The sequence below is a fragment of the Halichoerus grypus genome, chromosome 11 (genome assembly GCF_964656455.1).
Source record: "Halichoerus grypus chromosome 11, mHalGry1.hap1.1, whole genome shotgun sequence".
Taxonomy (NCBI): Eukaryota; Metazoa; Chordata; class Mammalia; order Carnivora; family Phocidae; genus Halichoerus; species Halichoerus grypus.
In genome coordinates this window covers 2,236,582-2,249,989 of record NC_135722.1, presented here as the reverse complement: position 1 = coordinate 2,249,989, position 13,408 = coordinate 2,236,582, and the positions used below count along the sequence as shown (strand labels likewise).

Here is a 13,408-nt window from a genome sequence, read left to right as displayed (position 1 = left end):
GCTCTTGTGGGTAGAGCTGAGTTCAGTGTTGGCTACAGGGCTGGGCAGTAACGGCCTGGCCTCAAGGTGCTTCTGGGTCCCTGGGGCGGGGGGTGGGGGGCTCCTCCCAGAGAGCTGGGGGCTCCGGGGCTCTTTCCCTTCCCTGGGCCAGTGCAGACGGCAACGAAGGTGCTCCGGAGTATTGAAAGCTGGGACAGCAGCTCCGCAGGAGGACGGGGTTGTCCCAAAGATGGACCGCTCCCTCAGGAATGAAGGCAAGGGCAGGCCCGAGACCAGCTCCATGACTCCACGTTTATTAGGAAAAGCGCCACAATTAAGAATCAAAATCACACTGTGAAGCTCATTAAAACAGATTCCAAATCACCACAAATTATTCTGATTTCTGTGAGATGTGACGCCCAGGAGGAGCCCCTGTCTCGTACAGGGATCGTGACACCCTTATGCCCGCCCCCCGCTCAGCAGCCGGCTGGGGGACGGGCCGGTTCTGTGCGTCTTTCTAGCTGCTCAGACCTGGTGGGGAGCTGAGTTGGGGGCCGCGCGCAGGGCAGGGGATGGGCAGGAGAAACTGCCAGTCCACAGCGGGGGACAGTCCACCCCCATGGAGCACTCTGGGCACCGTGGTGGGCCGGTCCCTCCTGCCGGACGCTGTAGCCTCAGGGTCCCCTCCGTCACAGCCCTGGCCCTCTGAGCCAGCGTCTCTGCGGGGTGGAGAACACGGCCCAGGCCTGGGGCCCTCTGAGCGGGGCCCCTAGGCCTTGATCATGGGCATCCTCGGTTTGGCACGGGCTGGGCCAGCCCTGCCCTGCCTGCCTCCTCCCTGGGTCCTGGGTTCGAGTCTGAGGGTGGGGTACCCGCGGACCCTGTCCCGACCGTCCCTCTGTCTCCCCCCCAGGAAGTCCCCTGGGGCCTACCAGGGTGGGCCTGCACGCACCTGTGCTGTTTCTTGATCATAGGTGGGCTGGACCAAGGGCCTAGGATGCCCGGCCCCCCGGGGGTCTAGACTGAGCCCTGCCACTGGGTCCCAACTGCCATACAAATGATGTGGGGGCCATGGTCTCAGAGCTGAGACCCCAAACCCAGCCAAGTTCTAGTACCCGTTGGCTGGAGTGGCCTCGGTGACTCCTCGAAGTGCAGGCTCTCAGGACGGCGTGGCCCATGGGGGGTCCGGGGCCTGGGAGGGAGGGGCTGCTCTCTTGGGCCTTCGAGGAGGTGCCGGTGACCTGTGGGGTGGGGCGCCCCTGCTGGGTGGGAGGTGGGCCAGGCTGAACAGCTCCTCCGGCCCTGCCCTCGCAGGCCTGGGGCTCCAAGCCCCCATCAGGACCCCTCGTCGGGGCCCCTGCGGGGCACAGTCAGCTGCTCATAGGTGGGCAGGGTGTTGCTGGGCAGGAAGAGCTCGGGGCTGATGGTGCTGCAAGGCTGCAGGGCCTGGGCCCCCACCTCGCTGGGGGGCCGGCCGCCCGGGGGGCCGCCCTGGTGCAGGGAGAGAAGCTGGTGAAGCAGGTCTGTGATGAGCACCAGCCTCTGGTCCAGCTGAGTCACCTGTGGAGACAGGAGCAGGGGTGAGTCTCGGGTGGGAGCAGCCCAGGCGTGTGGACGGCCTCCGGGCCTGGGCTCGGCGAGGGCTGGGGCAGGGCGGGTGCCCAGGGAGCAGGCCCGAGGGTCCCTGCACACATGAGCTGTGCACAGGCTGGGTGTGCGGGGAATGTGCGTGCGTGTGTGCCCCCCTGTGTGTGTCTGCACTTGCAGAGACCCCCCTTCTCCTGTAGGTGGACCAGGTGATTCCTCCCGGGAAGGGCTCGGGGGTCGCAGGGTGGGGTCCGTCTTCTGCCTGCCCCTCTGCCCCCCTCCCAGCGGCATCCCTGTCTTCCCGGTGAGTCCCACCCAATCAGGACCCCATCTGCACCGATCCCCCAGGGGTCAGGCCGGGGCGCTCTTTCTGGCCACGTGGCCCAACCCCCTTTTATCAGAAGCCTGACCCGCTCTGAGCTCTGGGGCTGCCGATGGGGAACAGAGGGGTTCACCCTGGGAGACTGGAAGCAAACCCGGGGGCAGCATGGGCCGGGGCCAGCAGGTGCGTCCCCACAGCGGCTGCCGGGGGCTAGGAGTGCGGGGGCTGAAGGCAGCCCGGGGCAGCGCAGGGCGGCCCGGTGGGCCCTGGGTCGGGCGCTGTCGAGCGAGGGCCCCCCCCGCAGGGAGTAGGCCAGCAGAGGGTGTGGAGCCAGCCAGCCGTGAGCTTGTGGGGTCCAGGCGTGAGCCGGGGTTGCAGGGCCTTGGGGGTGACTCCTTCCCGGAGCGCCCGGAGGACGGGGAGCAGTGCGGGAGGGAGAGGAGGAGGCCGGTTCTACCTGAGCGCTCTGTCCGGGGCTGCCCGGGGCCAGCCTGCTCCCCGGGACACCCCTGGGCCCACCGCCGGCCGCAGCGGCCCTTCCCCGGGACCAGGCAGAGCTGGGTGCCGGCTGCACTGCCCTGGGGAGCCTGCTGTTGGGCGAAGTGGCCCTAAACCCCATGAGGGCTGAAGGAGCTGGGTCCCCAGGGTGGCCGGCTCCAGAGGCGGGTGTGGCAGCCGACAACCCTCCAGCCCGCCACAGACCTGAGCTGCAGGGGAGGGGAGGGGAGGGGAGGGAGGCTGGCAGGAACAAGAAGAAAAGAGGGGTCTCTCCTGAGGAGCCAGAGGAGTCCCTTACCCCGAGCCCCTGTGCCAGGCAGGGCAGGATGGGGGCCGGGAGGAACCCCCGTCCTAAGCCCTCCCCTTCTGTTGGAAGGGCTGTCTGAGGGGGGCTGTGCCCTCCCCCAACCCAGGCGACCCAGCTCCCCAGCTTTGCAGGGCTGAGGCCGGTGCAGTCTCTGCCTCCGGCCGGTGGCCCTGAGTCTGAGAACTACCTGTCTCAGGCCCCCTGGGACAGCTGCTCGTCTGAGGCCCCATCACCCGGGGCCCAAGGGGCTTGATCCTCTATTTTCTGGGATAAATCTGACGCCGGAGCCCAGGTGATCAAGGGAAGGGGTGCAGGGCTTCCCTGGTTTGGCTGGGGTGGGGCCTGGGGCTGCTCAGCTCTCCTAGCCCCCAAACTGAGACCTACACCCCAACCCACAGACACAGACCCTGAGGCCCCAGGAGGAGAAGGGCCTTGCACATGGTCACCGGCTGGGACCCCTGCCTCTCCCATTTCACCCCTGCAAGCCCCAACCCTGGGCTTCCATGCTGGGAAGACATGCTTGTCAGTCTGGGAGGGGTCAAGGCTGATGCAGCCGGACCTGGGAGGGGGTGAGGGTGTGTGTGGGGGGTCCAAGCTGAGCTCAGAAGGCTGGGTGGACACTCACAGTGAGCAAGGCAGGAGGGGACATGGGGTGGAGGGACTTGTCTGCGGTCACACCTAAACCCCACCCCTCTTCCTGGCCCGAGATCCCCTGGGGCCCCTTAGTTCTACTACCTGCGGGCGCCCTGGGAGGCCCCCGGGAGGTCACCTGCGCTCCCCGGGCCCTGCACACGGGTGGCTTTGAAGGAGGCACGTCCAGGCGTGGCTCAGTGTCATTTAACTGTGCAGGCCCCAGCTCGGGTATCAATTGGTTTGGCATTAATTAGAGCCCCAAATACATTACAGAAGAGAATTTGTGGTTTCATAAATTTTCACTCTACGGCACTTGAACATCTGTTGGAGCCCCCAGATGTGTAAGTGGGTATGGAAGCCTTTACAGGGTGTTCTTGGACAAAAAGGAAACAGAAGTGTGGTTGGGATGCAGGAGGGGTGGGGGCGGCTGGGCGCGGCCGGGGGAGGCGCTCGGCCCGTCCCGCCACCGGGCACTGTCCTGCAGGCCACACAGTGGCAGTCAGGGACGCAGTGAACGCCGGGGGGGTGTCAAGGCTTCCGGAGCCCTCCCAGCCTCTCCCCCGCTCCCTGCAGAGCTAGGCCCCCTCCTGGAGCTTGGTGGCCTAACCTGGTGCCCCCCCCGCCCCCCTAGGGCTGCCTTGGGCTCAGCTGCTGGCACTGAGTACCCCAAGTTTGCTGTGATTGCCCAGCCCCCCAGCCCCCAGCCCCCGGGGCTGATGGAGTCAGACACTCTTCTGCTCCGGGGCAGGGCATCAGGGTGGTCCCAGGACCCACGCAGCAGCTCCTTGGCAGGGGTCTCCCTCCTTCTCCCCGGCCTGTGAGCTCAGGAGGGCCCGAGCCAGGGTGACGGGCAGGTAGCTCCTGTTGGCCTCAGGCCCCACTCCGTCACTTCTCAGAGAGGTGGCCTTGTCCCCCTCCCTTCTCCGCTTGGGCACACGGTGCCTTTCTCCCGCTCACACATAGGGTGGGGGCGCTCAGTGGCCAAACCCCAGCCGCAGAGAGGTGCGTCCACCTGGCGGGTGCCCAGGGGAAGGCAGCCCTGCACGGGGCCGCGACGGCGCTCCCCAGAGCCGCGGGGGCAGATCAGTTTTGGGGATCTTGGACCTCATGGTTCCTTGCAATCTGATAGAGACTGAAAGGACAGGGCCGACAAAGGGCCCTTGTTCCTCGCCTCGACTCACCAGATTAATAACCACAGACGACGCACGCGGCCCTCCAAGGAGAAAAAAGCAATTAGAGTAACAGCTAGCGAGAGGACCCCGGGCGGCTGGTGATCAAACCCGAGGCGACGGGGTTCCTGTGTGATGTGGTTATGAATTTGTTTTCAAAAGAAAATCTTGAAAAAGAGTCTTTCAAGGGAGATTTTTGCAGGACCTGTTCAGCCTTGATCCCGGCTCTCGACCTGCCAATGGCCCTGGCTGTTCCGGTGGGAGATGGGCAAGAGGGGGGCCCATGGAGGCCTGGGGCTCAAGGGGAGGGAGCCCCCGGCCCCGAGAGGCAGCGGGTGGTGCCCTGGCATCTGTAGGTGGGGTGGAACCTCCTCCCGGGACATCCCAGAGCCCTCTGCGGGGTCACCGGCGAAGGTCACCTGGGCCCTCCTGTTTGCAGACTGTCCTGGACCCACCTGGGCTGTAGGGAGTTGGGGGGTTCTAGGCTCAGGGCTGGGCATACAGGAGCCCAGAGCCCCAGCTAGCTCACCCTGGCACGCACACCGGGGACGTGCATGGTGACGTGGCCATGATCACTCAGCACGTCTGCATACTGGCTCTGCCTTCCCTTCATCCTCTACCTGCCCCCCCCCGGTCCCTCCTGCAGGCCTCTGGCTCTCCCTGGCTCCCCCCCACTTCACAGACACAAGGGAGGTGCGGGAGTGAAGGGCCGGGGCATGGGGGGTGCCGTGCGGCTGCCATCTGAGCCCATCAGACGGGTGATGCAGCTGAGGTCCGGGGAGTGCCTCGAGTCCCTGGAGACAGAGCTGGGGCCAGGTCTAGGAAGGGCTCAGGGGAGGGGTTCCCAGGGCCACCCTCCCAGCCCCCACTCTGGCCAGGCCAGGAGGGAGCCCTGTGCTGGAGAGCTTAGGTCAGAGGCCCACCTCCCCTGGCCAGGGCCCCTGAGCCCCAGCCACACCTCATAGTCTCATGGGTGGGCGGTGTCACCCTGCCACCCCTCCCAAACATACAGAGCTCACTAGATGCCCCCAGCACAGGGTGGGACGTGGGGTCTGAGGAGTGAACTCTGATTGGTGGATAGGAGTGTGCGTGCCTGCCCCGTCAAAGAGCCTGGCCACACCAAGGGGTCCTCGGGCCCTGCTGGACACAGGAAGGGCTTGGTCTGAGAGGGGTGACCCCCCACCCTGGGCCGCAGGGCTGCTGAGCAGATTACAGGAGGTCGTCCTGCCCCTCCCACCCCAGGACTTCTGAGTTCTCTATCCCCATAGAATGTCATGCTTGTGCCCCCTTCCTGTGGGCATGGCCCTTGACCCTCACTCCAAAAGCTGCTGCCTGGTCAGGGAGGGTGGTGGGGGTCACAGGGACCTATGACCTCTGCTCCCTGTGCCCTCCAGCCCATGCGGGTGACGCCGAGCTCCCACAACCCCTGAGAAAAGCCACAAAGGGGAGGGCATCGGCTCCGTCTGGGGTCTGCCTGCCCAGAGCCCTCCCCACTGACTGACAGGAGGGCCACCCCCCATCCTCTGACCTGGAGCACGCCAGGCTCAGGCCAGGGACGCACCCAGCACCTGCACGTGCAGCCCCAGGCTGAACTCAGACTGTGAGAACACAGCTTCTTGCACCCCCGTCTAGGTCCTTCCACCTCTCCGGGCCCATCCTGATCCTTCCGAAGTCTCCTCATCTTGGGAAAAGGCTCCAAATCTCAGCATCACGCTCGGCATTCTGTCTGTCGGCAGAACCTGGGGGACCCCTCCATGGCCAAGCCCAGGCTAGGCAACCATCCTCTCTTGCTGGGACAGGTGCAGTAGCCTGCCAGCCAGCTTCCCCGCCTCCCCCAACATGCTTCTACAGGCCTTTCCGAACACACGCCGGGTCCCGTCGCTGTCTTGCTCACACCCTCCTGAGCTGCCATCCCACTGCCGGAAGCCTGAGTCCCTGCGTGGTCCCCGGCACGCCCCCCCTTGGCTCTCTGGCCTCCCTTCCTCCCTCCTCATTCGCTCCACTGCAGAGCCCTCGGCTGATCCTCACACATGGTGGCCTTCGTCCCCGCTGCTCCAGCTGCCTGCACCAGTCACCCCCGAAGCCCTCCAATGAGGTCTCACCAGCATCGCTGACCTGAGGTCATCTCCCTCCCTTGCCACAGCCCTCCGGATCCCCCCGGAGCAGCCCATATTTTCCCCAAGACACCTGGTGTGTGTTTGTGTCTCTCACTAGAATCAGGCTCCATGAGCCCGGGGCCTCTGCCCTTCCTCGCCCTCGCTAGCACCGGGGGGGGGGGGGGGGGGGGGGGGGGGGCGGCGGACGCAGCCAGGGCTACACTGCCCAGCAACTGGACTCCAGAGCCCCCCAGGGACGGGGAGGGGGCGCAGGGTGCCCGTCCGCCTGCCTGGGGCGAGCTGTCCCGGGATGTCCCACCCAGCGGGCAGCCGGGCCGGCCCGGAGCGCGCATGTGGCCCGCAGGTCCGCCCCTGGCGCTGGGCCTCTGACTCCTCAGGGCTCGGGAGCGCCCCTCCCCCACGGCAAGAAGCCGACAACAGCGCCCATAAATCACCCTTTCGTTAGGGCCCGTGGGGCTGGGCCGTCTTACAGAGCTGGGTATGAGTAGGAATAGATCACAGCGCTTCATAACGTCCTAATTTATGGCAGGAGACGGTGTAATTGTGTTTATGACTTTGTTTTAGTGCTTTAGCTCTTGGAGAAAACCCAACCGTGTTTCTAGCGGCAGAGGTTTTACTGCCAGTCCCAGGGCCGCCGCTCTGCGGGAGCTTTCCACCCTGCGGCGGGGCGCGCACCCACCACCGAGGGGGCGGCCGCAGGGCCCGGTGCGCGGGCCACGGAGCCGCGGGAGGTTCTGGGGGTGTGCGTGGCACTGGGTCCGGGTCCGAGGGGAGGAGGGCTCGGGCACTGGACGGGCCGCCTGGGGTCGTGTCCGAGCCCGGTGACCTTGGCCGAGTCCCTTGGCCCCCGAGGCCGGCCGCACGTGTGTGGCACGTGTGTGCGTGTGCGCGTACACGGGCTTTCTGGGGCACGGAGAACGTGCTGGAGAATGCACGAGCCGCCCCGGCTGTGATTTTACACAGGTCACCGTTCACTAAAATGTTCCCCGAGCTGCCGAGGGTGCGAGCGTGTCTACCAGGACCTCCAGGCCCCTGGGCCTTTGCACGTGCCAAGGAGGTGAGCTCCCCTCCACACCCACGATGCTGCTGGGACAGAGCAACTCAGAGGCTGAGCAGCACCACCCACCCCCCGGCAAGGGAGCTCTGTTGAATGCCAATGTCTTCTAACAGGGACTCATGGTCACCAACCCGTGTCCTTCCGCCTGTCTGCCAGGGCCCTCTGCTCGGGCGGAGTCCAGGCTAGGGGTGAGCCTCGGCTCAGCGGGGCAGGAGACGTGGCAGCCGCTCGTGTCTTGGCCCCAGGACTGGTGTCATGGTGGGGTCGATGACTTGGCACTTGGCTAAGGTGAGCGTCTCAGAGGCCGCAGACCGAGGCCCCTGTGCTAGCTTCCATCCCTTGCATCTCCTGCTATCTGGGCTGCAGGGGGGGGATGGAGGAGGCCACGCTATGGCAGGTGGACTGAGCCACTGCTGAGGTCAGCCGTGTCTCAGCTGGGTCCTCTGCACAGCGTGACCAAATGGCTGAGGACCTGGTCAGCGCCCCCGCCCAGGACCCTTCTGGAGGCCTGCCGGCGCCTGGTTGGCCCCCCTAACCACCGCTCAGGCGTGCAGGCTGCTTCCCTCCGAGAGAGCACCATGACGGGGAGAAGGTCCTTCCACCAGCCCCACAGACACCTGCTTGCTTGGGGGCCGCCTCACGGATGCCCAGGGGCTGCCCGGGAGCTCAGCAGCGCCTTGGTCCAGGCTGACCGCGGACAGGGGTCTCAGGGTCATTGCACCTGTGTTCACTCGGCCGGCACGACCTCACCCACCCTCTGCGCCCAGCCCTAGGACCTCCCTCTGCACAGACACCCCCAAGTCTCGGCCCCGGCTCTGTGCCCTCCCTGGGGCCCCAGAAGCTCGCCTCCACCGACACGTGGGCCTCACAGCACCTCAGCACAGCAGGTCACAAAGAGAAGCGCGCCCAACCTTGTCCTCCTGTCTCAGTGCAGCGCTCAGCTGGGGTCCCGCGGCGCTCCAGGGCACGTGCCCTGAATCCCACCCCTCTCCTCTCCTTCCCCGACACCCCAGCCCGGGCCACCCACATCCCTTGCCGGCACTGTCGGGTCTCCTCTCACTGACAGGCTCGGCTACCTCCCATTCAGCCTAGACAGCTGCCAGGCTGAGCTTCTCCCCGCTGACCTGAGCTAGCGCCCTCCGCAGGATTCCCGGCGGGTGCACCCAGAGTGCAATGTAATCTCTGCAGCCCCCTCAGTCAGTCCTCCCGGACCCCCTTCTCTTGGATCCCGAGCACACACATCCCTCTTGATCCTGCCCCAGGGCCTTTGAACGTGCTCTTGCCTCTGCCACCATGTCGTAGAACCTCAGCTCAAATGTTGACAGCGGCCTTCCCTGACCTTTTCAGCCAGGAGCCTCCTTATTGAATCGCTCACAGTTCTATTCGTAGTTCTCACCACTCCCCAAAATGTCCTCATTTGCTGATTTGCTTGCTCGTGGCCCCTTCCACTCACTGAAGGCTCCTGAGGCCAGGCCTTTGACCATGCTGTCACTGTGGTATTCCCAGACGGTCTCCCAGAGCCTGGCATGTAGTGGGTGCTCGGTAAATACATGTGGGATGGAGTCGGTGCTCTGTGAATACTTGCTGGATGAGGAAGTGAGGCCCCCTGACATTCTTCCGGGGCCCCAGTGCCAGGCAGGAGGTGCAGAGGTCCTCCAAGCCCAGAGTGCTTGCTCCCTCCCTGGCTGACACTGCTGGCCAGGCATTTTCATTGTCATTGATTTATCAGGGCTCTTTGTATATTAAGGAAGTCTGTCCTTCCACACATACATCACAAATGTGTTTCCCTAGTGTGCTGTTTGTCTCGTGCAGTGGTTTATGGCAATCATAATTATTATTTTTTGTCTTGCTGCACAAAAATCTTACTTACTCGTTTGCTTTTTCATGGAGTGGGAGTTATCCCTCTTTTCCTTTATGGTTTCTAGATTTCTGTGCACATGTGGAGTGGCCTTCCCCATTCCAACACTGAAACATTTATTCCTAGAGCTTTTTGGATTTGTACTTTACCTATAAATCTTTGATTGGCATGGGACTGATTTTGAACGACAGACCATTGATGTGCCACGTTTTACCGAATAACCTACCTTTTCCCCACCGAAACAGAATGCCCTTTTTACATGCTAAGCTCCTCGTGTCTCCACCTACCTTGCGGTCCCCACGAAAGCATGAGTAATGGCGGCCTTATAACACACTCTGTTCTCAGCCATGGGTGCACGCCAGGGCCCTTCTCTCTGGAGGTGAAATCCCTCGGTAGATCCATCCCGGGGGCTGGCCGGAGAGGCTGTGAGGGAAGCGTGGACCAGCTCACCTGGACAACGCCAACGCCCTCCGCCCTTAGCCCCCGCAGTCTGAGGGATCTGGTTCCTCTGCTCAGAACTGGGAGAAGACTGTCCTCTGAGGTCTGAACAGACATCCCATCATGGTGGCTGGGGGGCGCTGTGTGGTCCGAGCCCATCACCCGCCTGTCAGCCCCAGCCTTGGGCCCCTGGTCTGTCCCCGCTCCTGCCCCGCAAGGAGCATCCTCCTGGGTTCCATGTGGCTAGTGCCCTTAGCTCGTCTGCACTTCTGCTGTCTCCTCCAGGAAGCCTCCCGGGTTCCGTACTGGAAGCACTGACCTGCCGCCCAGGCCCCCGCCTCCAGACCTCACACACCTGCTTCTTGCTGCCCCCCATCCCCCGCTGCCCCAGGATGAAAGCCCCGCAGAGTCTGCGTGTGCTGTGTTCATCGACGCAGTCCATACTCCTGGACCCTTGGCCCCCTGCCCTCCCCCTGGGCCTTCGCCGGGGCCAACACACCCACAGCCCCACCGAGCCCCACCGAGGCTGCTGCCCGTGGACTTCCAGTAACACCTGAGGGAGGAGAAGGCTCATGGGACATGGGGGGGTCAGTGGTAGAGTTAGGGGCCTCGGAAGGAGACCTGGGTGGTGGGGCCAGGACCCACAGCTACCAGGCGGGTGGGCTGGGGGGAGACCCTGGGTGGGGCTCGGGACTCCCCAGTGGGCTGGGCCAGCCCCTCACCAGGCCTCCGGGGGGTCCTGCCAACAGAGGCTGAGCAGGGGCGGCCGCCCGCCCTGCCCACGTCCGGCAGCCCCAGGCCGGGCCGACGCAGCCTCCCTGCTCGGGGGGGCGGGCAAGCGGGAATGTAGGGCAGACTGGAGACGGAGGCTGGAAGCGAGAGGCCGTGTTTGTGTTGGCGGCAGGAGGCCCCACCGGCATCTGATTCCCCCCGCCTCCCCTCCTGCACTGCCCCTCTGACGGGCCTCGAAGTCCCGGAAGCCAGGGGGACGCCGGGCAGAACACTTTGTACCTGGAGCCAGCGAGCGCCTGGCTGCCTCCGCCAAACCCTGGGCTGGGTGGGAGGGTGACACCAGGCCCAGCGATGGCTGGCAGGTGGGTTCTATCTGCCAATGGCCTCTCGGGCCGGGCCCGGCCACCCCCACACCCCCACCCTGAGACCCCAAGCCCACCAGCCTCCTGGCCACCCAGCAGTACCCCCTTGACACTCAGCTCACCACCCACCCCACGCCGTCCTCACAGCCCATCCTTGCTTTGAATAAAGCCCCTGTAGGTCTCCCCGCTGCTCTCGGGATAAAGACACAGCCCCGCCTTGGCCACAGGGTCCCTCATCTGGGCCCTGTGTCCACCTCAGTCACGGCCCCTTCATGCCCCAGGCTGGCTTCTTCCAGTTCCTTGGATGTGCCGTAACTCTCCCTGCCTCAGGACCTTTGCACCAGCTGGCCCCACTTCCTGGAAGAACCTACTCCTCCACCGAGCCCGCAGACCCTTCTCATTCTTCCGGCCCCAAGGGGAGGGTCTCTTTCCTGCTCCCTCCTGGTCCACCTGCCGGCTTCTCCCTGTTCTTCTCCTTCTAGCCCTGCAGTTGGCCGGGGTATCGCTTGCATTGTCTGCTTCCTAAACATCTGTCCTCCCAAAGCAGGGACACAGCCAGGCCATCCGTGACCCCTCACTGGCTGGGTAACTCTGGGCCTAACAGGGAGGGGACAGTGGGTCCATCCTGTAGTGTAGGGCAGCTGTGGGGGACCCGTCAGAGAATGGGGGTCCATGAGCATGTGTCTGGGTCTCCCGGGGGCAGGGTCCACCTCCCTTGGACAGCCCCTCAGGCCTGTGAAAGTCTCTGGGGGAGAAGACCCCACTGTGTCCCCCGGCTCCCCAGCACCTCACAGCTGCCTCTGACCACTTCCCTGTTCCCCAACATTGGCTGCACCCCCAGCCTGGTGCACGGCTCTCTTGGACCACACTGTCTCTGCTCAGCCTGGGACCACGTCCTCTCTCTGGACACTTGCACCAGCCTCCCCGGCTGCTCCCCGACGGCACGCACCCCACCACCTCGTCCCGGGACGGCTGCAGCCCGTCCACCCACACCAGCCTCCAGGAGAGCGCCCGCTGTGCCCCCTCCCCGGCCCACGGCTCTGCCTGGCCGCAGTCCTTGCCTTTAGACGAGCCTGTTCACCAGGTTTGTAAGACAGAAGGACTCTTCAAGAACACTGTCCCCCAAAAGTGAAAACATTTCAAAGAAGCATCCTCTTCGACCAGGCCCACCTCCCTGGGTCCTCTCCTCTCCCAGGGCAGTGGCGCAGGGATCTGCCGTTTATCCTTGCAGCCCCGGCAAGGCCCTGGCTTGTGCACGTGGTGCAGAATCCCTCCGTGGCAGGTTTTAGCATAAATGGTAACGTGAGATACTGTGGCTCTCTACTTGCTTGTTTTCACTCAACGCAGGTTTGAGGTCGCCTTGTTGAAACATGTCCATGGAGCTGGCTCCTCAGGGCGGCCACGCAGGGGGCCTTCCCGTGGGGCTCGGGGGGTGTCACGTGGCCAGTGTCCCTAGCGGGGCGGGGAGGCCGAGAGCTCGGCTGATGACACCCCTGTGCCCGCCCCAGGGGACGCCGGGGAGGGGACTCTGCTCCGGGAATGGGTCTTCTGGGGGCCATGGCCAAGGCCATGCTCTGCAGTGGCCCTTCCACGTGGCCCCTGCATCTGCCCTTCTGCTTCCGCCGCCCCCTCCTTGCCCCTGGGGCTCACAGTCAACCCTGGAGCCACGACCCTCCCCTCTTGATGAAGGTTTCTGCATCCTTTATTCCTTTCCTGGGATGGGGCCTCCCAGTAGATGGGGGGGTCTCCTATGACCCTGGCTCCAACGTGTCTTCGACCCCCCCGACACCACTGACCCGTGACTGAGAACCTCTGTCCTTTAGCCATCTCTGTCACCTTCCCCATCCCGTAGCCTCCAGGAGGAATCACTTCTGCCTGGCCATGCAGCTCCCCAGCCACATCCAGCCCAGGGGTCTCCCCGGACTCTGCTGGCCAGCCCCCCTGCCAGCCCGCTCACCTCCCACCGTCTGCCGCCTTCCCAGAACCCTGCGCCCTTCTCCGCTCTGCCCCTCGAGGACCTGCAGGAGAGGAGTCCTCTGCCCTGGCCTGTCCTCGGGGCCGTCCAGCAGCTATCCGAGGCCGCCCCTCCGAGAGCACCCACCCAGTTTAGCCCTCTCTCCCCTCCCCAAATCACCAGCATGCCCCTCCCTCCACCAGCAGACACCCCATCCCCAACATCAAAACAAAGGAAGCCCTCTCTTGATTTTGCCATCTGTGGCCGTTGCCGCCCGTCTCTCCTGGGCCCAGGCCACAGACCCCCTGCCTGCTTGGCCGCCCCTCCAGGGTGTCAAGGCGTGTGGAACTCAGCGAGTCCTCTCTGGACCTGAAGTGTCTCCCAGTCTGCTCCTC

At 64.6% G+C, this 13,408-nt stretch overlaps 1 protein-coding gene across 9 annotated transcripts in view; it reads right to left on the bottom strand.

The window, feature by feature from the left end:
* Window positions 1-272: 272 nt before the first annotated feature.
* Window positions 273-13,408, bottom strand: part of KCNQ1 (potassium voltage-gated channel subfamily Q member 1) — a 323,759-nt gene continuing 310,623 nt past the window's right edge. For 6 of the 9 annotated variants that reach the window (XM_078057614.1, XM_078057616.1, XM_078057624.1 and 3 more), the window contains one exon: window positions 273-1,539. In XM_078057614.1, the coding sequence (XP_077913740.1) occupies window positions 1,315-1,539 (225 nt within the window). In that variant the 3' untranslated portion in view covers window positions 273-1,314. The remainder of the gene's footprint in view (window positions 1,540-13,408) is intronic. The other 3 variants (XR_013442244.1, XR_013442246.1, XM_078057615.1) reach the window with 3 other exon arrangements.